This window comes from Numida meleagris, chromosome 3 (assembly GCF_002078875.1).
Source record: "Numida meleagris isolate 19003 breed g44 Domestic line chromosome 3, NumMel1.0, whole genome shotgun sequence".
NCBI classification, from domain to species: domain Eukaryota; kingdom Metazoa; phylum Chordata; class Aves; order Galliformes; family Numididae; genus Numida; species Numida meleagris.
The window spans coordinates 47,314,648-47,335,501 of NC_034411.1; the positions used below are offsets into that span (position 1 = coordinate 47,314,648).

General features: G+C 36.2%; 1 protein-coding gene across 5 annotated transcripts in view; it reads left to right on the forward strand.

The window, feature by feature from the left end:
- ADGB (androglobin) overlaps positions 1–20,450 on the forward strand; it is a 73,860-nt gene extending 53,410 nt beyond the window's left edge. For 3 of the 5 annotated variants that reach the window (XM_021390939.1, XM_021390940.1, XM_021390941.1), the window contains 10 exons: positions 1,819–2,006; positions 2,918–3,102; positions 5,275–5,471; positions 6,593–6,704; positions 11,124–11,311; positions 12,940–13,095; positions 15,197–15,305; positions 16,544–16,652; positions 17,991–18,174; positions 20,009–20,450. In XM_021390939.1, coding sequence (XP_021246614.1) covers positions 1,819–2,006; positions 2,918–3,102; positions 5,275–5,471; positions 6,593–6,704; positions 11,124–11,311; positions 12,940–13,095; positions 15,197–15,305; positions 16,544–16,652; positions 17,991–18,174; positions 20,009–20,203 — 1,623 coding nt within the window. In that variant the 3' untranslated portion in view covers positions 20,204–20,450. Of the gene's footprint in view, positions 1–1,818; positions 2,007–2,917; positions 3,103–5,274; positions 5,472–6,592; positions 6,705–9,926; positions 11,312–12,939; positions 13,096–15,196; positions 15,306–16,543; positions 16,653–17,990; positions 18,175–20,008 lie in introns of those variants that run through there. The other 2 variants (XM_021390942.1, XM_021390943.1) reach the window with 2 other exon arrangements.

The window sequence follows — 20,854 nt, forward strand, 5'->3', positions numbered from 1 at the left end:
TTAATGTCTTGCAATGAAATTATTAAATGCTGGAGCGTTATTAATGTAACCGTGGATTGAATCGGATTGCTACATCTCCATGCAGCAAATTGTATTCACATACAGTTTCCCACTACCTCCAGCATGAAGAGATATTTTATCTGGTTTATCAGTGAATGGTTTTCTTGTTTATATTTCCTGTTTATCTCATTTTGCGTTAGTATACATAAGGACAGCTACTGTTTGCTAAACATCTTGTGCAGGAATTGCCAAAATATTAGTATTCTCATCTTCAATTGTGGTCACCTTTTGAGTTAACAATATTTACAGTTTTAAAATGACTGCAATTTTCACGTGCACTAACACTTGGAAGCACAGTTATTTCATATGCTTGGCATGCATGCAAAAACATATGGTTTAGCCATTCTAAGTAGTTCTCCTTTTCAAAACTATAGGAATGCTTTTTCTCTGGAGAATCCATAACTATTCTTTCTACAGAACTTGAAATTTCATATTCTTCTCAATATGTCAATAAAAACATTAACTTTTCAGTTCACAAGGGAGTCACAAGTTAATGGAATAATACTTTTTCTGGATGGAACTCACTTCATATTAGTGTTGATAGGAACTCGGTGCTCTTTTTTCTTTTCCCCCAGATAACATTTCCTCTTTTTTTTTCCTGGTTCCACTCTTCCCCACCTGACAGGGGGAAAGCCTTACACTTCTTTTGTTTGGATGGTTAATATTCTAAAGTAAACAGGAGGGCAAGTCATTTTGAATTTGACAAGCTTGTGTGGAACACTTTATCCATAATCTCTCAGGAGTGCCAGAATGAGAAGAAAACACAGTGCTCTTTACTGATGATTAGAAAAGGGGTGATGATAACAAGTCCGAGTAAATTAAGGAAGCTCTTTACAGTGCCAAGAATTAGCAGTTGGGAAATGTCTTGTAGGGTGGCTTTCAAGTGTTCAACTTACCTGTCACTTTATTAGTTTAAAGGTAGCTTCTAACTGACTATGGTGGGAATTGATTCAGGCAGCAGGTGACCTATTAAAGTAGTTAGTTCAGAAGTGAAAAAAGTAGTTATTGTTCTTCAGAGCAGTCTGAAATGATCTGAGCCATTTGGCATGGTTATAATGGAGAGGAGGGAAAAAAAAAGTAACAGAACCCCCCCCCCCCCTTTGTAACATAAGAACCTTTCAAAGCAGCAGGGAGAGAAACAAAAATCTGAGACTTCAAGTAGTCTTATCAATAGTATAACCCAGTTTTTTTTCCCATTTTCATTCAAAATCAATAGATGACACTGATTCAATCATTCAGAAATTAATTGCACCAAGCTTGCTGATGCTGGACCAGCATCTTCTGCTCTGTTAGATTTTTGTTTTGGTTTGGTTTTTAGCGTAGTATTTCTCTTTTGAATATTTATTTATTTAATTGTTGTGCTTTATGTTGTTTGTTATTTAAAATAATTGCTACTTTAAGTATTTAAATATTTAGCTTAAAAATTCTACGTATAATGTTAGTGTATGTGTTGCTTACAGGAATTTATACTTCTTTGTCATTTATTTACATATCTTTTATATCTCTTCTCACTTATTCTTCCACCAACTTTTTTAACTGTTCTTTTTTATTATCATGTGCGGCTTTCTATTTTCTCTCTATTGTCATTAGGCAGTTCTTAACTCCAGTCTTACTATTTCTGATGCAGTTTTACAGTTTATATCTATGATTTGCCTTTTCAATACTTATTCAATTTCACCTTCGATTGGTACTCTAGCAAGCTCCATTTCCAGTAGTAGCAAGTGTTTTCCAAGTAAAAATGTCTTTTTTTCTCTCCAGAAAGGATACACGTTTATGGCTGAAGCACGTACTGGTGACCAGTCTTTGGCTGCTGGAAGATGGAGGCTCCGACTCATCAGTTCTCATAGTCCACTCCCGTTCCTCTCTCGTGAGGCTGTAAATAACATCTATTCTACTAAAGAAATTAAAGAGTATTACGTACCCAATGATAAGTGTGTAATGTTCAGGTAAATATTGAGAGAATAATGATTAAATTCTACTTTTTATGTCCATTACGGCAAAGTATGTTCTTTCCTCTTTCTTAGAAGGGGAAGGTGTTTAAGTAAACATCTCAATTTTTTTAGCCAGAGATACTTGATACCGGGTTTTGTATTTCATAAATGAAAGTGGTTTTTTTTCTTTTTTTTTTCTGAAATACTACTACTGCTTAATGAAGAACAGTTATGAAATACATGGACTATAGTTTCAAATTTCTAGTAACAGTACTCTGCATTTCTCTAGGCTCAGTCTTACCAATATATCAGTGACTGAAATTCCATATTACTTTTGGAGATTAAACATGCATTAAAACTGGGATTTTACAAGTGGAGATGAGGCATAGAATTTGGTATATTATTCAGCTGATTTTATTTGAGCATGCAATTGTTTTAGAAGAACTCATTCTATCAGAATGTGATAACTTACTTACTTTTTCAATTTTTTTTTACTTAATTCCATTTTTCATTTTTTTTAATTTTTTTAAATTTTATTTTTTACTCAATTTTTCATTTTTTTTAATTTTTCTGGATTGCTTTTTAACTGTTCAAGGAAACAGTTCCCTCATGTAGCTAACCATTTTTTTTAACAAATTATATTACACCAAGAGTGATAATATAAGTGTAGATGTTTGATAAGACAGTGGAAAAAAAATGGCAATACCACTACTTTTTTTGCAGCTGCCCATGTTTACTTTAATCACAGATTCACTGCACTGAACTGCAGTACAGGATGCTTAGCTCACCAGATTGCAAAAAAAACAGTGAGCTAAAAACTTGGTTTTAAGTGTTTTTCTCTATGTCAGCACAGTGTTTAGATACTTCTCTAGAAAAGAAAGATCTGGTGTTACTGGTTATATTGCTGTAATTTTTTTCTTCTTTAGGTATTCAGTAAAAGTCATGACATCACATATTGCTACAGTGCAGGTACAAACCTCTAAATCAGACGTGTTCATTAAGCTACAAGTCCTAGATAACGAGGAAGAAATTGTAAATGTCACTGGAAAGGGCCATGCAGTCATTCCTGCTTTTAATTTCTTGAGTAATGAAACACTTTTGAGTTCCCACTGTAAGTATTGTATTTGACAGTTTTATTCACTGAAGGATATACATTCTTATAGTAACTTTATGTAAACACGAAAAATAGAATTTTTTCCTCACTTTTTCCATGAAATCCTTAGTGGCTTTAAGTGAAATTCTTGAGCAATGAGTTACAATCCTTGCTCCACAGCAAGAAGGAAAGACACTGAAACGATTGATTGAAATAAGGTGTCCATCACTTCTTTATTCCTGTGTTTTGACCTTGTTTTTTAACTGTGTACATAGTTGTTTGGATTGCTGAAGTAGCTTCTCAGTTTTGAAAATTTAATGCACATGCTTGCCTTGTCCTTGAGAACAGAAATATGCTCTCTTTTCAAGATCTTGCCTCTGTTTGATTTGAAAATTCAATTGTTTTGGTTCTGTCTGTCAAGAAACTGATGCCCAAACCATGGAATATGGCAGATAATTCACAGATTACAACAAACCCTGTTGTTCAAATGCACCATCTTGAGAATCACTCCTTTTAATGGAAGCACACATGGCTTGTCATCAATCATATAAGCCAGAGTACAAAGAAAAAACTCATGAATAAATGTGATGATATTTATCCTTAGAAAAACTTTTTTTTTCACTTAGCCTCTCTTACAACTACACAATGATCCTCACAGAAATGGAAACCACTGAAGAAAGAACTATTTCCCCGTGACTTGCAAAGTTAATAAATGCTGATTATGCTATTGTCAGCTCTTTACGATAGCAACTGAGATAGTGAGAAAATTATCCCTTCTGGGAACGCTTGATTTTAAATAAAATTTCCTTTAATACAAATGTATTTGCATGTTAACACCCAATACCCTACTCATTTTTGTCAGAACAATTGAATCTGAGAAGTTTGTTTACTAAAGGTGCATTTTCTTCATAAAAGTGGTATTACTATTCATTACATTGCAGGCTTATCAGCTCAGCTCTTGCTAATGGTGTGTTCAAAGATCATCTTTCATAAATACGCTAAAATTTGCATATTTTCTCAAAGTGCTTGGAAACTATTGATTGTACTTTACATAAATGCATCTGGCATTAATTAAAGCTACCTCTGTGTAATCCAGCAAACCATCACTGTGAATCCACTTTAAGCCCAAACCTGGCAGCATGTAAGTACCTGAGGTAGAGGGCAGAGAAGTAAAGGAAACAAAGCCTGGCTCTTCTCAGCAGTGTTCAATGAGACAACACACACAAAGCATCTGTCCATGCAGATCATTATGTATGCTGTTACGCACATTAGCAGTTTGCACGATGAAGAAACCACTGTAAAAGAAGTGATGTGACAAATTGTACTCAAGTAAATTTGATTGTAAGGCAAGTGAAGGAGACAAAAGAATACTTTCCCCAGAATTACACATTTGAGAACATGGAGCAAAGTTACAAGAGGATAATACAAAACAAAAACAAACATAAGAGCATGTGTAACAGTGAGATTTCTCCTTATATGTCTCAGAGCCTTGTCTCAGTTTTCTCAGTCTTAAGCTAGCATAATTTATTTTCGGCTACCTTCAGAATTCCTGGGCTTATATTTTATTTCCATCTATTACAAGAGTTATGTACAAGTTTCATCTAAATCCACAGCAGTCTTGCATTCCATAGTCTGAGAAATAATTACCCACTCCTGCTCACTTCCTTTTTGAAATATTTTCCTTTCATGTGAATGAGTGTAATTTCAAGTTTTCTGGATTAATGTCTCCATTATAGCCTTTCTTTAGCACATTCCTGGTTTCATAGTTCTTCCACATTAATATCTTCTGTAGGAAACCCGGGTGTAATGTCATACATGATAGATCACAAATAGTTCTTTAGCTCCTGATAAGATTGGCTTTACTCACGTATGACTTTCTGTCATGTTGACATTAGAGACTTCTGTAAAGACAGCAGTTACCAGAATTATGATGAACAGTCGCCAACAGTTAGATAAGGAATCATTTCAAATTTCTCATAATTTACTTTGAAGTGATTTGTGTTTTGTGTGCTGAATGAATACAGGATAATAGTTGTAATAAACACAATTTCAATTGGAACCTTATGATCATAATGCAGCATGAGAAAATATTCTTATTTTGTATATTTTCTGTTTACCTCAGTAATTCATAATTCACAGAATATTTGGAAATTTGCACTGATATTATTAATCTTATTAATCTTCTTGCAGCAAGTAAAAGCCAGATTATCCGAAGCGTTGGAAAGAAGGAATCGGAAACTGGATTTAAAAAAAGAGGTCATATTTCAGCTCCAAAAGATACAAAAAGTGCTTTCAAGAGAGGACTTTCACAAGAAAGTATATCTGTGTTGGAAGAAGAATCTTTCCCCTTGGAAAACTTTGAAAATAATCAGGGAAGTCCACAACAAGTAAGAGATTTTAAATTACCAGAACCTGGGGAGAAATGGAGTGTGTGTGTGCGAGGAAAACATAAAGGGGTATTGACAATTCTTTTGATGCAGATGGAGATCTGATAACTGGAGGAAAGAACAGAGTATCTAAAATTAAGATTTTTGGTGAATAAAGCTATGGAGAAATGATAATGTATCTGTATGAATAACCAACTAACAAGAGCTCAATTTTATTTTCAAATCAAGGAGGTAGACATATTCAGTCTTCAGGCAGTCTTCACTTGCAAAGCTCAATGCAAGTATACCATGGCTTGCAGCTGAGGGCCAAAAAATACCACTAACAAGTTAAACTTCTGATGCTTCAGTGTGAGTTCTCTTTGAAAAGTAATGTAAGAGAAAGGCAATATTAATAGTTTTACCAGAGAAGTACCTGTTGCCAGCCAGCTGAATGCTTTATTAACACACGCATCTGCTACTTCAGCCCTTAGAGGGCGGTCAAAATCATGCATTTCTCTTGACTTCATTGGATATTATTTGTCTATCTCAGAAAATAATGTTTTGTGTCTCAGTCATTTTTTTATCCGTCTCCAGGTGTTTCTTTGTGGGTTTTTTCTTCCTGATTGCTGGGTTCAACTGCAGCATTATATTTGAAGGAAAAAACAAAAGAAAATTTTTAAAAGGAGTCTTGGGATGATTTCCTTTTCAGTGTAGAAAATGTGTAAAATAACCCACTGACCCGGCTGCGTCCACCTTGAGATATTGAGTGCAAGTATTAGTGTTCAAAGCTCTGTAGTGAGACTTAAAATGAAAGACAGAATTATTTGTCTTAGTACATCGCATACACAGGAAAGTTACACAGAAGTCTTTAAAGCATGTAGCTCCTTATTGTACAGCCCAATTTGATTTCAGTCAATAAACACACGAGTAATTGTTTTATTTCACAGGAATTAAAATCTGTGGAATTAACACTGATATTTTTAAGCTTCCTGTGAATACTGTAATGTACAAGCTTGTAAAGTAATCATGTGTTTCATTTGCTGAGTTCAACAACTGCCACTTTACTAACCTACAGGACTTTTAAATTCTTACTGTATTTATTATGTCCCCAGCATGTTCACATCTAGCATTTTCTTTCACAGCCTCACAAGTATATCATACAGGCATTGGTATTACATAACAGTTGGCCACTCACAGAAGGCCAGATTCTGTTTGTTCAGTCACTGAAGGAAATGGAGAAAACTGAACTCAAAGGTATGCCACCTTAAGTATGTACTTAGATGCTGCACGTTACTTGTTTTTAAATTTGTTATATTGCTAAAAACCAAGACCGTATGTCATTTCTTTTATTTGCTGCCTGAATGAAATAATTAAGCAATAATGCTCTTTGCTCTGTGGCTCCTAGAACTGGGGTTTGGTTGTGTGCTTCTATATCTACAATTCACAAGAGATACAGAAATAAAAGGATACTCTGCAAAATGTACCTAAACTACTTAGGTCTAGAACAATTGCCAAAGCACTTCTACTTTTTGATCTAAGAGACCAGTGAAGTATAAATATAAAGGCACAATGTTCTGACAAACTATAACTGAGTAGAGGATTTTTTACTGAAACTAGAGAAACGTGCCTGATGATAATTTAAGCAAATACACTAACAGGAGGAAAAAAGGCCTCTTTCTGGGTATGTATTACTTTTATAGTATTGGGAGATGAATTTAGGTAGAAGACAAGACTCGGAAATGTCCCAAGACTGTGCTCTGTATCCACGTCAGGAAGGGAACAGAGGAATCTTAAATAAATGTTGCATATTTGCTTCGCATTTCACCAGTGATATCGCATATTTTAGACCTTAAACGCTGTAGAAGAAATTACATCAGGCTAGATCCAGCAGCTGGGGTGAGGTAAGGCTGAAGGAGCTCCATGTCCCCAGATCCAACCGGTAGTGAGGCAGATGGTTTGCTCCCAGCAGGCATGCACACGTGGAACATGCATAGAAGCTATGTATGTATGTACGTACATGGCCAACCACAGCAATCACAGACAGGCACTCAAAGCACTGATGTGAGCACAGACAGCACCAATGGCCTTATCCTGCCATCCACGTGCTAACTGCATCAGTATGTGCGTAAAATTCTACTAAATGGCCTAAATGAAGATCTGTTATTTTTATATTCTACATGTTTAGTTGAGAAATGTTTTAAAATGAAGATACATAGTACTTACTTCTAAATCACAGCAAATGTCTCAAGGTATTCCAAATACCTCTTTCACTATAATATATTGTCTTGCAAACTCATACATTCCATTTTCTGACTTGGCTACAGCTTGCACATACCATACTAGCCATGCTTTTGATGTACCCTTTCTACAACCACCATGATGGTCTGTAAAGCTGCAGGTCAAAAGAGGTCATTTGATCACTGACTTTCCTTGCTAGTTCTCAGCTGTTGCTGCTGAAGTTTGTCAGTAGCACAAGTACTCTGAAGTTCAGTTCCTGGTAGTACTACTGTTCATAGCATTCCTTCTCCATTTTAACTGATACTTCAAATTGAAGCAATTTGAAAACTGAGATTTACCATTGAAGGCTGTCAGCATCACTTATCAGTCGCAGAATTCATACTATAGCAGTGTTGTTGCTTAGCCAAAACAGTGTCCGCTCATAGTGTGATTTTTAAGAAAATTGATGTGGGCCAGGTGGAAAATTCCTGGAACAAATCTCAAATTTCAGGTACTACAATTTCATGTAAAGCAATAGTGCCATCTGGAGTTGGCTTTGTGTTAAAGCTGATTTATTGTGTCAAAAACATATTTCTGCTTTGTGTTATCCTTTACCAGTCTTTTAAACTAGTCTCCCTTTAGAAGACTCATATTAATTGGTATTATAAGTACTTATTAAGAAAATGTTGGAAGAAATTAAGTTATCCAGTAATAACTTTGTATTTTTTCTTTATTGATGTTTATCCTTTTCTTTCTTCATAATCCTTAATACTGCTGTTTGACAGTATTTGTAAGAATAACTTTCTGCAAAAGTTATTTCATGATAATATTTAATCACAATTATTGTATATGACATCTCATAAAATGCTTTATTAAATAGCACTTTGCATAAACAAAACATTAAAAAGACATTAACCAGGAACTAAAGCAAGGTAGCTCATTTTATCCGTGTCATTTCATCTGTTCCTATGATATTTATTTAGAATCATAGAATCATAGAATTAGCTAGGTTGGAAAAGACCTACAAGATCACCTAGTCCAACCATCCACCTACCACCAATAACCCCACTAAACCATGTCTCTCAACGCTATATCTAAACGTTTCTTGAACACCTCCAGGGATGGCGACTCCACCACCTCCCTGGGCAGCCCATTCCAGCACCTGACCACTCTTTCAGAAAAGTAGCACTTCCCAATGTCCAGCCCAAGTCTCCCCCAGTGCAACCTGAAGCCATTCCCCCTCGTCCTGTCACTAGTTACAAGAGAGAAGAGGCTGACCCCCAGCTCACTACAACCTCCCTTCAGGTAGTTATAGAGAGTGATAACATCCCCCCTGAGCCTCTTCTTCTCCAGACTGAACAATCCCAGCTCCCTCAGCCGCTCCTCATAAGGCCTGTGCTCCAGACCCCTCACCAGCTTCGTCGCCCTCCTCTGAACACACTCCAGGGCCTCAGTGTCTTTTTTGCAGTGAGGGGCCCAGAACTGGACGCAGTACTCGAGGTGGGGCCTCACTAGGGCTGAGTACAGAGGGACAATGACTTCCCTACTCCTACTGGCAACACTATTTCTGATCCAAACCAGGATGCCATTGGCCTTCTTGGCCACCTGGGCACACTGCTGGCTCATGCTCAGCCGAGCATCAACCAATACCCCCAGGTCCGTTTCCTCCATACAACTTTCCAGCCACTCTGCCCCAAGCCTGTAGCGTTGCCTGGGGTTGTTGCGGCCGAAGTGCAGGACCCGGCACTTGGTCTTGTCGAACCTCATCCCATTTAATAACTTCTCAATGTACATAAGTCTAGAACATCAAAATGTTGAAATTCAGAGTTATAAAATCTTTATAGAAGCCAAAGTTTGTTGTATGCCTTTAAATAGATAGTCTTTGTCTCCTAATATGTTATGACAATATGAAATTAAATGGAAAGCCTTTTATATAATGATATTAGAACTTCAGATAATGCCATCAGTATTTATTTTATATTTGCATTTATTCTGGAGATGTTTTATTATTTTCAGTACTTGTGGAGACTACTTTAAATTTTGCTTTCATTCTTTATTGTATGTTTTGATTGCACTGAATGAATTTGAACGTAGCTCTTTGGTACCATTGTACATTATTTAAGTAGCATAAGGAGGTAAGGATGTAATTTATACATAAACTCATGTATGATGCGATATACAAGTATGTCATATATATTTGTACATGCAGTTAGTATGCATGTATTATAAATTTGCTTCTATATCTTTCAAATTTACCAGTTCATACTTCCACATTACCCTGACACTGAATATCTGATCCAAATCTCATTAAAGCCAGTGGAATATCTTCAGTGGACTTTGGATCAAATCAAGCAGCACAGTGATCTAACCTCTTTCCACTGAGGAAAGAAACACAGCATTAAGTGAAAGGTGCCTTGTTATTATCTTCAGACTCGTTTCCTCTTTTTTTTCCAAGAGAAATTGCCTGTTTGATTGCATTGATCAAATCTCGTTTTTCAGCATTTGTTTTAATGTTTCAAGCAGCATGAAGGTGGAGTGAAATAGAGATATCAGTCTCTGATCTTCAATCTTTTACTGTTGTGGACCCAGTCCAGCTTATTTCATTTGCTGTGTTCCTATGCTATTAAAGCTGTATGCTATTTTAGGCTTTACTTATTCTATTTTATTTTTATAACAAGAACATGGCATGAAAAAAAATCTTGTTAACAGCTTCTACTAGCTAAGACGTGCAGAATCAAAGTGATACAAATGTTAGTTCTCAGCTCTTCTATTGAAGATCATACAACGGCGAAGATCATACATATAGCATATTCATGTACTGATTAAGTAATTAATTCGAAAATTTCTCTGATTGTTCTGAGAATGATCATTTTGATTTTCCCAGGTACACACTGAGTCTTAAATATGTTTTGTTGCCTTAACTTCCTCACATTTTTGGATTTTTTTTTTCGGTATGCGTGTGTTCTGCTCTTCAGTCTTTCAGGCTTACAGGTACTTGAGGCAATGAGAACATCAGCTTTACTTAATTTGAGCTTCTCACCTTTCTGACAGAGATTGTGTAAGAGAACTAAGAATCAGATTGCTAGCTACAGAACAGCAATCTCCTCTTTGGACTGACCTATACATGGAACAATAGGGCAGTTATTCATATGGACCATGGTAAACCAATAATTAAGTCCTGGGTAAAATGCTGTTAAGGACAAATAAAGCTGCCATAATGTCTACCCTGTAAGCTTGTTTTTAAAGGCTTTATTGTCTCCGAATTCTTTCTTGGTCCAACAGTTAATATTGGTGTAGTACTTTAAAGTATCAACTAATTACATAAGACTTTTCTTTGTTTTTCCTGTGGCTGTTTTGTGCTATTATGTTCCATCCTGGATATTATATGGGTAAACACATTTATGGATGATAATGGTATCTTCTAATTCATCGTGCATCATAACTGTGTATGAACAGCACATGGTGAAAAGCATGAGGAGCACGGTTTTCTCCTGAAGTCCAATCATTGTGAAGGACAAAGGTCTGCAGGTATTCCTAAGTCAACCAGAAAATCAAAAGATAAAGCAGCTGAGAAGACAGAAAGAGAGAAGTCCAATAAAGAAAAAGGATCACTTATGTCTCTTGTATTTCAACCTGAATTTCAGGTGAGAACAAATATAAATACTTAGATTTTTTGAATGTGAAATCATTGTACTAAATGTAAAAGTATTTGCAGGTCTGCAGATTAGAATTACTAGCACTTTTAGTGTATTCCCTCTGTTTCTCTATGCCCTGCTTTACCACCTTCATGTTCTACACTTTAGGGTGATTGAGTTACACATGCAAAAGACCTGTATTGTGCATTAGAGATGTGCTCATTTATTTGCTTATGTGTAAAGCAACCACTGATTGTTTCTTCTGAATGTCTATTTTCTGTCTCTGAAGGTTTATTAAATTCCATTAATTTGCCATATTGATGTCCAATTAGAGTCAATTGTACTGGTTTTCATAGAATCATCAGAGAAATAAAATAGGTCTTTCCTGTCTTATATGTTACAATTGTCATTAGCTCGTGGATATCTAGTGGCATAAAAATTGATATTTACTTGCCTACTTGCAAATTCTTCTCATTTGTGGTAGGATGGTCTGAGTGTGCTGTGGTTGACCAGCTTTTAAAGGAGTAATTGACTTTATGGATTGCACATAGATTAATGGAAGGCGAAGAAATTGACAGGTCCTCCTGGTTGTTTGGTTTTTTTTTCATGCTTTTTGGAAGTAGTTCAAGAGGAGGGCATTTCCATAGAGTTTTTCATGAAGAAATTTCTACAGTGTTGTTTGGTTGACTAAGTTGTTGAACAGCAAGCTTCTGTATAATTCACATCCACACTTAATTGTACAGATTTCAGGAACAGTGCCTTAACCCTTCTTCCAGAGCAGTCAGAGTGGCGGTGTTTGAGAAAGCTGGCCACGTAAATGTCACGCAGCTTCAGGCTGTGTCAGATTTCTGCCTTCAGCTACAGTGATGGGCTATGCTACAGGTGCTGCGGAAGTTCTTCAGTCTGTTGCTAAAACAGAAGCAAGTTTCAAGAGGATACTGCCTGCAGATTAGGAAGATGTCTTTAGTCTCAAATCAAAGTTGAGCAATCTATCTCTTCTAAATCTTGGGATTCAGGCTTCTAGAGGTAGTACACTTTCCAGAAGTATGTGCAGCACAATATTTCATTCATTGGTGAGGCAGCAGAACAGTCTCTTACCCTTTGGGCACTACTTGTATCTTATGGTTCTGGAGAAGCCGCACATTAAAATAGTTTATAGAATTTGGGAAGTGAATGGAAAGACCCTGATGTTTGAGAAGACAGAGCAAGATGTATCTCTATACAAAAATTCTGGTTAAAAATAAGAAGACTTCTGGTAAGGGAAAAAAAGGCAATTGGAGGGAAGGAAAGGGAAGGGGAAAAAAAAAGCTTGACAGAAAGATAACTGCATGAATAAATAAAATTGCTACAAATATTCAGACTGCTGAGAAGAACTTGAAGTGTAGAGCATGCTGTATAGCGTATGGGGATGAGGGAAGAGAAGTATACAAAAGGCCTCAAAGAGTTCGGAATGTTACGAAATAATTTTCCTTTCCTTTGGCAGACAGTTTTTGTCTAGTAATGAATGTCAAATTCTATCAATGTATAAGTCTACCAGTCATGAAAATTACTAGTATACAGAGCTTCATCTGAAATAGCGATCACAGATAAATACCGATAAATACCAATAATTATGTCCGTGGTACTTCCACATTCAGCAAGATGCTATAAACAAACCATACTGGACTTTACGTCTCGTTAGTGAGCAGAGAGAGGTGGAAATTCTGGAGGTGAAGAGAGACACCCAACAAGAAGATGAGATCAAAGCCATGAAGCAAGCATGGGAGTCTGCAGAGCCAGGAAGAGCTGTCAAGGTAATCAGAGTGCAATCTGCGTGGTAATGTGCCTTCACAAGTTGCGGAGCTGTTGTGATAGCACAGCAGTTTTCACAACAGAGAAATGAGTTCACATGACTCCCCTCTTCACCACTTTGTGGAAGGTGGGGAATTTTACACAGCCTGAAGTATCAAAAGTGCTGACTTGTGGGCAGAAATCCACATCGTCTACTTTAGACTTCTTGAGATCATTGAGACTTTAAGGTTCTATTTTACTGAACAGAAAAAATATTTCTCTTTACAACACCCACTACCTCTACACAACTGCAAAGCTGTCACTTGTGTCAAGCTGAATGTTCAGTATGGACATTATGAGAATATATTATGAAATATGCTGTTATACATGTGCCAGAAAGATAAACTGGCTCCCGATCACATCATCAATCTAATTGTCTCCTACATCCAGGATTCCCAAATTCATTCCAAGTTGCAGGTACCCATGAGCCTGTATATGCTGCTCTGTATGAATTCACTGTTTTAGAGAAGCAATACTAGTTCAGATGTGTCAAATGCTCATTTGACACAACAGTGTTAAAGGTACCTCTCAGAAATGAAGCCTCAGTAATAGGTCTTCCCAGCTATGCTTGCAAATTTTCTCTTTTCAGCATATGCAAACTTCATTAAATGTTCCGACACTACTTTATACGTTCTGATCTAAGAAGAGATGCGTTACTCTGCAGATTTGGTTGGCTGTGCTGAGACTGAAAATGTGAGCACATTTTCCTGAAGATGAGCTGGAAATGTCTTCCCTTTGATGTGCACAGTCTCTCTAGAATGCTGGTTCTATCACCGTTGCCTTTTTTTTTTACTCTGAAAATCAACTTAATTACAACTAAAGGTTTCCATTTTAACAGCCCCTTAGGCGGTTTAAAAACCAATGAAAAAAAAAGAAGGTCTAACTCGAGGGTCTGCTGTTCTAACTAAGTAGCTTCCCTTCTCTGTTCCTCCTGGTCACTCCTCTCCAGCATCACACGCCCAATTACCCTGGAAATTGGTTGCCTGTTTCCAGGGTGACATTTGGCTCCTCTGCCCGTTCTGACAATCTGAGCCCTTAAGAGAAAGCCCAGTGAGCCTAAATCACCATCTGAAAATACAAGCAGAGTGGTGATGTCTGTATTTAAGCATCAGAAGCAATTGAGCCTGAAAGGGTTTGCACTCCTGGCTCCCATTCTTCAGGAGGAGGTCCAAGTTGCCGGGCTGCAGGAGCTCCTAGGAGGAAGTGCTGGCTCCCTAAGGAGATGCGGTGAGAGAAGTTCTGAACCTCTATTCAGCTATGAGGGAATAGACCTTACTTTCAAAGTTTTATTTTTTTTAATCCAAATATTATTTTAAATTACTGAGAGATTAGGGGTTTTCCAGTAGTTCATTGCATGGTGATCTTTAGCGTACATATTCCAAGCCTCTTGTAATGGGAACTCTAGCATCTTTTCTGATTCCTGCCCCAGGCAGAGTTGCATACTGCATTCTGGTGTTAAGTTTGTTACTGACAGCATTTTTTTTCTCATCTGGGATACTTACTAAATATAGCCAGTATGCACTGAGAAGAGTCAAACCCTCCCAAGTGTTGCCTACTTTTCATTTTACTCAGCTACCGTTTCACTGAGGTTTACTTACAGGTTCTTATTCATATGCTCAGAACACAATTTAAATTAGATAAACTTTAAATACCAGTGACAATTTATTTCTCCTCTACACAGCAGATTAAAACTAAACATATAAAAGTTCCTGAATGTTACTGGAAAAATTGTATGGTTAATGTTGACAGGTCATTATTTCAGGAAAAAAAAACTACTGCAGTGATGATTTGAATACGACTGACCCGAAGCACATTCCTCTTGTTTATCTTTTTTTTCATCTGCTGTCTCACTAATGCTATTCATGTTGTCGGAAGTGATGTTTCCATAGATCAAACCAGTGAAATATACTCACTAGTAATAATAAAGTAGTATCGTATCTCAACACGTGCTGGGTTCTAAGATTTGCTGTCCCATTGATCGCTGATAGATTCCTACTTCAGAAAATGATTTGGGATTAAAGTATTCAATGGAAGACTTATCTGGATTAAAAATTTGATCTGTAGGCTTTTCAGGAACGCATGCGGTTTATTAATAAGTATGTTGCGAGAGGTTCTGAGGAGCCCATAGCTGGGATGGACGTTGCCAGTTTATCATCCAAATCAGAAGGAAGAGGTAAGGGTGTAACGTTCTGCTTGTCATCTTCATTTTGAGCATTATAATCTTAAAATATAAAGGGATATTAATCATTTCAGAAAAAAACATTCATGATACAGGTTTTCCTACTATGAGTTTTCAAATACATCGCATACATATCACAACCAGTGTTTTAATGTGAAATTAAATAGGATTTAAAGCATCCTGCATAAGTCATTCAGTTCCTTGACAAAGACATCTCCATTAAATACTGTTAGTAAATGGAGAGAACAGTCTCAGTAGTGGAGTCCAAATACACAATCGCATGCTTAGTCTTTGTCTTCTTTTATACCCTCTGTTTTAATTGTTGCATTGCTCCAGCCTCAGACACGGATACAGCCTCATGGCTCTCAGAGTCTGCTAAGTTACCCTTAAGCCAAGTTTAGGCAGTCCTTTCACACTAGAATTCCAACCCTAAATTAAGATGACCTTTCTGGAAGTTCAGTGGAAAATACTCCCTCAATTTCAAATTTGGAAGCAGTGGTCATTAGTATAGAAATATATTTTTAAATGATTTGTAAATGTTTCAATTGATTACTACAATAAATAGAATTTTTATGGAAGCAAACTACTGCAGACATCATTAAATCTCACCAAATTTCACAGGCTTTTCTGAACTGGAAGACAAAGTGCTGGAACAATCACAACACAGCTCAGCATTACGGCATGCTTAGTATCAAATGTGTCACTGTATTTTGAGAAGTCTACATTAAAACATAACTCAGTTAACATCCGTGTGGTTAAATCATTCTAAGACTGAAGACTGACAATTTTAAATTGTCATGGGACCTTTTTTTTGGAGATTGGCCTTTCCCAAACAAAACATGCCCAAAAGAGAATATCGTTCTTTGAGATATATACAGGAGTGATCAGATTTTTATAGTTTTTTTGTTTATAAAAGAATGTGATTCCTTGCTGATTAAAATTTACTCTTTAGGCATTTAAAATTGATTATTCTTTCTTATATTTACTCTCCATCATGTATTGTGTTGATTTATCTAAAGTACATACACAAATTTCACGCTAGCATATGTAGTTGGTTTTTTTTTTCAGCATCTTTGATTCTATTATAAGTATTAGAAATAAAAAGCATTTCCAATCTGTGTTCTCATTTAATAAGATATTTTGCTGAGCCAAAAGAGGAAAACAACTACGTTACATTTTAGATGGACCCTCCTGTCATAACTGAATAACCAATTGAATCTTTTTTGTTGTAGATTCTTTTTCTCTTCCTACAGAAAAGACAGCATCACAAACAGCTATTGACTCAAGTTTACCAATGCAGCAAAAAAAATGGGAGCCTATAGACCTTAGTCCTTACATGAGGTAAACTGTAGCAGGGAAAAATTAATGGCAGTGAAACACCAAATTGAAAGTCTGACTAAGGGTTTTAGTATACAGGAATTAGTAAGTGCAATATATTTATAAGCAATTGTACCTCCATATTTGGATACAGTATAATAGATGTGAATTTAGACTTTGTCCTTCACATGTCATTGGTGTAAGCAACAATGCTGTCACATACTTTTCAATGTTTTTGTGAAAATCCTGGTCCGTGTTTTGTCTGTCCTTTATGCTGTATATGTAGAATCATGTAGTAGTGAGTGTAGATGGCATCCTGATCGTTTCCCACTTTGATTTACCTGACATAGGTGTTTTTTAAAACCTATGCTTTCCTACATCCTGTTATAATGTATGCCCTTTCTTTAAGGTTATACTTGTTAAAGGAGTTGTATTCCTGTAATGAAAATGTGACATAAAATCCTTAACGAAATGCTTACACAGCCAAATATGTTTATTTCAGTGGTTATCTTGAAAGAAGTGCATGTGAAGTTTGTCGTGATATGATGCTAGATTCTAATAAGACATTTAACAAATGCAATTTAGTTAATAACTGAAAAAAATATATATTCCTTATTCAAAATAAATATTTTCTTTATTGCACGTGTCAGGATGATCCTATCTACCTTGTATGCATACACCTGCATGTTTGGTGAGCTACAGACAGAACCCAGTTCATGCATAAGTCCATCTATATTGAGTGTAGCATTTATGCAACTCACTCATGCTCAAAAACTTTAGAACATGCTGAAAAATTCCCCAGGTTCAACTTTTAATTTAAAGGGAAAACAGTGTTATATTGAAATTAATAACACTAAAAGATCAGAAAATATGGCAAAGTATCTTCCATAGGATTGAGTTTTGGAGGGATTTAATTTGTCTTCAGCTCCTCAACTCTAACACGAGTCATTTGAGTCAAATTACAACAATATATTATCCACTTAACTGCCATTATGCCAATGGAAAAAAAATACATTTGTCTCAGTGCTAAATTATAATACCAAAGACTTCCTGAACTAGGATATTTCTTGCAAATTAAAAATAAGTGTCACATGTAGGAGTTTTTCAAGAGCTCAAAGATGAGCGTGATTTTACCAGTATTTTAAAGTAGACATTCAAGTATAAGACGACCTGGCCTCAGCAATGCACTTCCTCATCAGTGTTATGTATAAGATGAGGAAAAGTGATCCCTTAACTCTATCGAACTGTACAATGGTTATTTCGCTTGATATAAACAAAATATATGCATATAGGTACTAAGCAAAATATAAACCACCCAAAACTGTGCTGGAAATGAGACGAATATCTTTCTGTTTCCTTCAGGAAAACAATGCCTGAATCTGTGCTAAGAAATGATTCTATAATTCAACAGCAAGAGAAACGTAAAGTGGAAAAAATTAACCATTTTAGGCAACTTCGAGAACTGGCTTTGGAACAAAGAGAAATCGAACAACATGCCAGAGCTTTGTTGAAGCAAAATGTACTTGAAATGTATGAGAATCTACAGGTACGTTTTCCAGATTACATTCCAGTAAGTGTTACTGTAATATCCACCACTATAATGAATATCTTGATCAACAATTCTTTAAACATTTGTATTAAGTATCAATAATTAGAATCAGTATACAAGCTTTAAATCTTACTTGAACAATGGTTAGAACTAATGCCTCTAAGAAAAAAATACACAAAGTTCTAAATATTCTTGTTACGTTCTTGTTATAGTTCCTTGCAAATGCAGTTTTAAGACTGTCTCCATAATAGTATATTTTAAAGTGACAATAAGTTGAGCGTTTTAGATATATGACCAGATGCTCTGTTTTTGTTGTTGTTGTTTTTGGTGGTGGTTGTTGTTTAGTTGGTTTTTGTTATGGAATTGGGGGGCTTGGAAAAGTAATTAAAAAAACAAAAACAAAAACAAGATAATTACATAAGAGAGGGAGTTGCTCCTTGTATGTCCTACAGCAAAGTTGGAGAATAGAGCCTTCCTGGAATATGCATGATGCCAACAGACAATTGCATTATTAATTCTTAAAGAAACATGGCTACAAATAATACTTTTGTTATCATTAGTGAAGGATCCATTGTTAAGATTACTCGATCAATGGATAGGTTGTGGATGCCCCATCACTGGAGGGATTCAAGGCCAGGCTGGATGTGGCTCTGGGCAGCCTGGTCTAGTGGTTGGCAACCATGCCCACAGCAGTGGCGTTGAATCTAGATGATCATCGAGGTCCTTTTCAACCCAGTACATTCTGTGATTCTATGATCGTACATGGAATTGGTACAAATATCCTAATAAAATTGGCTTAACCTTTGATTGTTGACAGGAGCAAAATGTTTTGTCATGTAGAGGTGATACAATGACAACTAAAAATCATCTAGTGACTCTTTAGAGTCTTAAAATTGGAAAACAGTAAAAATAATCTTAGATTTAACCAACTTCTTAACAGAAATCTCTTGAAAATGCCTCCTTAACAAACACCCAGCTTCATTTGTAATACTTTGCTACAAGCCTACAAGGTGCCGTAGTCCTCTGCCAGTGACTGACTGATTCCTAATCCTTGATAATAATGTGTCCACGTTTTCAGATGTTGCTGTGATTTTGGATGTCTAACATACATTATTATGGCAAATGTTTCTAAAGCAGTTCCTCAGCTCTTTCTAGAAAACATTTACATTTACAATCTTTCACAGTAGTAATTTAAAATGAGAGTTACTTGTGAATATGCATACTGTGCTGATTAGTACTTTTACTGTTTTTTCATCTGTAGACCTCAGAAAATTATGTTAAATGTCTTCAGGTATCCCCATTTCTCAGGATAGAAATGTTAAAAAAAAAAAAAAAAATGTTATGTGTCCAAGTCTCACCTGGCCTAAGTCTCACTGGAGGTCAGTGTGATTTAGGCTCCTTGAGTCTCTTTTGAAAATAAGATCTGTGATGTGATCTCCTAAACTATTTCAGTACTTCTGAAAACTATTCTTCAAGGAACTTGTTTAAGACAACAACATAAGTCAGTGACTGAATCTATGCTAGACCCAAATGGGTAACTAGTCTGTTGCCCCCACTCCTTCCACACAATTAGCTTATTCAGCCAGCAGTTTATAAAAAGGATTTTCATGAACTTTGTCTTTTTCTTCATGGTGAAAAGATTGACACATATCTGTGTCCCTGTGAGAGATCAATAAAAATGCATGACCAGATAAAAAAGAAAGGAGAGGTGCCTTACCTGTACTTACACTGTCAGAAAGTGAAATACAACCTAAATGATGCAGTTGCTTGCGATGAAACGCAGATTCATGTGTTGGAGTAAGGGTGTGGCTTTTTGTTTCTGCCTACCTAGGCATCCTTAGATGAAATGCGAGGCAGAATTCACAGCATTCGGGAAGCATACAGAAGCAAGCTGCTAAAGGCTGAACTCAAAAAACGTGAGGAATTGGAAGCTCGTGATGCAATGCTGCAAACAGAGCAAGAGAAGAAAAGCCAAGATACGCCGAAAAAAAAAAAGCAAGGAAAAGGTTTAGCGAAAAGAAAGTAGTAGGAAATACTACAGAATTTTACTTAGCTGTTTGGGAAATAAAATTTATATGCCTAGATTAAAAAGACTAATTGCTATTTTCCAGTGTTTGTTTCAAGTGTAACACGTTATATCTCTCTGCTTGGTTCTACCAAAAAAAATTGAGCTAGTATTTTTTTTAACAGTGTTTGATATTTTGCTTTTTATAAGTGCTACTCATCACTGTTAACTTTTGTACATTTTACTGGAAATAAAATTTTGCAATATACATCTGTATCCCATTCAGTTTTCTCCCAAAATCATGCTTTAATCCTGTTTTTACAATCAATCAAAACAAAACCAGTCAAAAACAAGCCAGAGTTGGAACAGTGAATGCAGCCTACCAGTTTTTTAAGTCATTAATTAAATAGTGGCATACCACATATCTCTTATGTAGGCATTGGAAGACTTCCCAAAGGCTGCTTTAGTAGACACAAACTATCCCTGTACCATAGTATTTGTTCTCTTTCACATCTGGCATCATTCTGATAACTGATTTTTAATCTCACAATAACTGTCTATAGTGGCAAACTCATGGCACAGCCATCTAAGGCATCTTGAATACTCCCTAAAATCTTGTTACTCTTTCCTAAACTTTGTTTTCTTCCCCCCAGTGTCTTTGCAAGAAGTGAT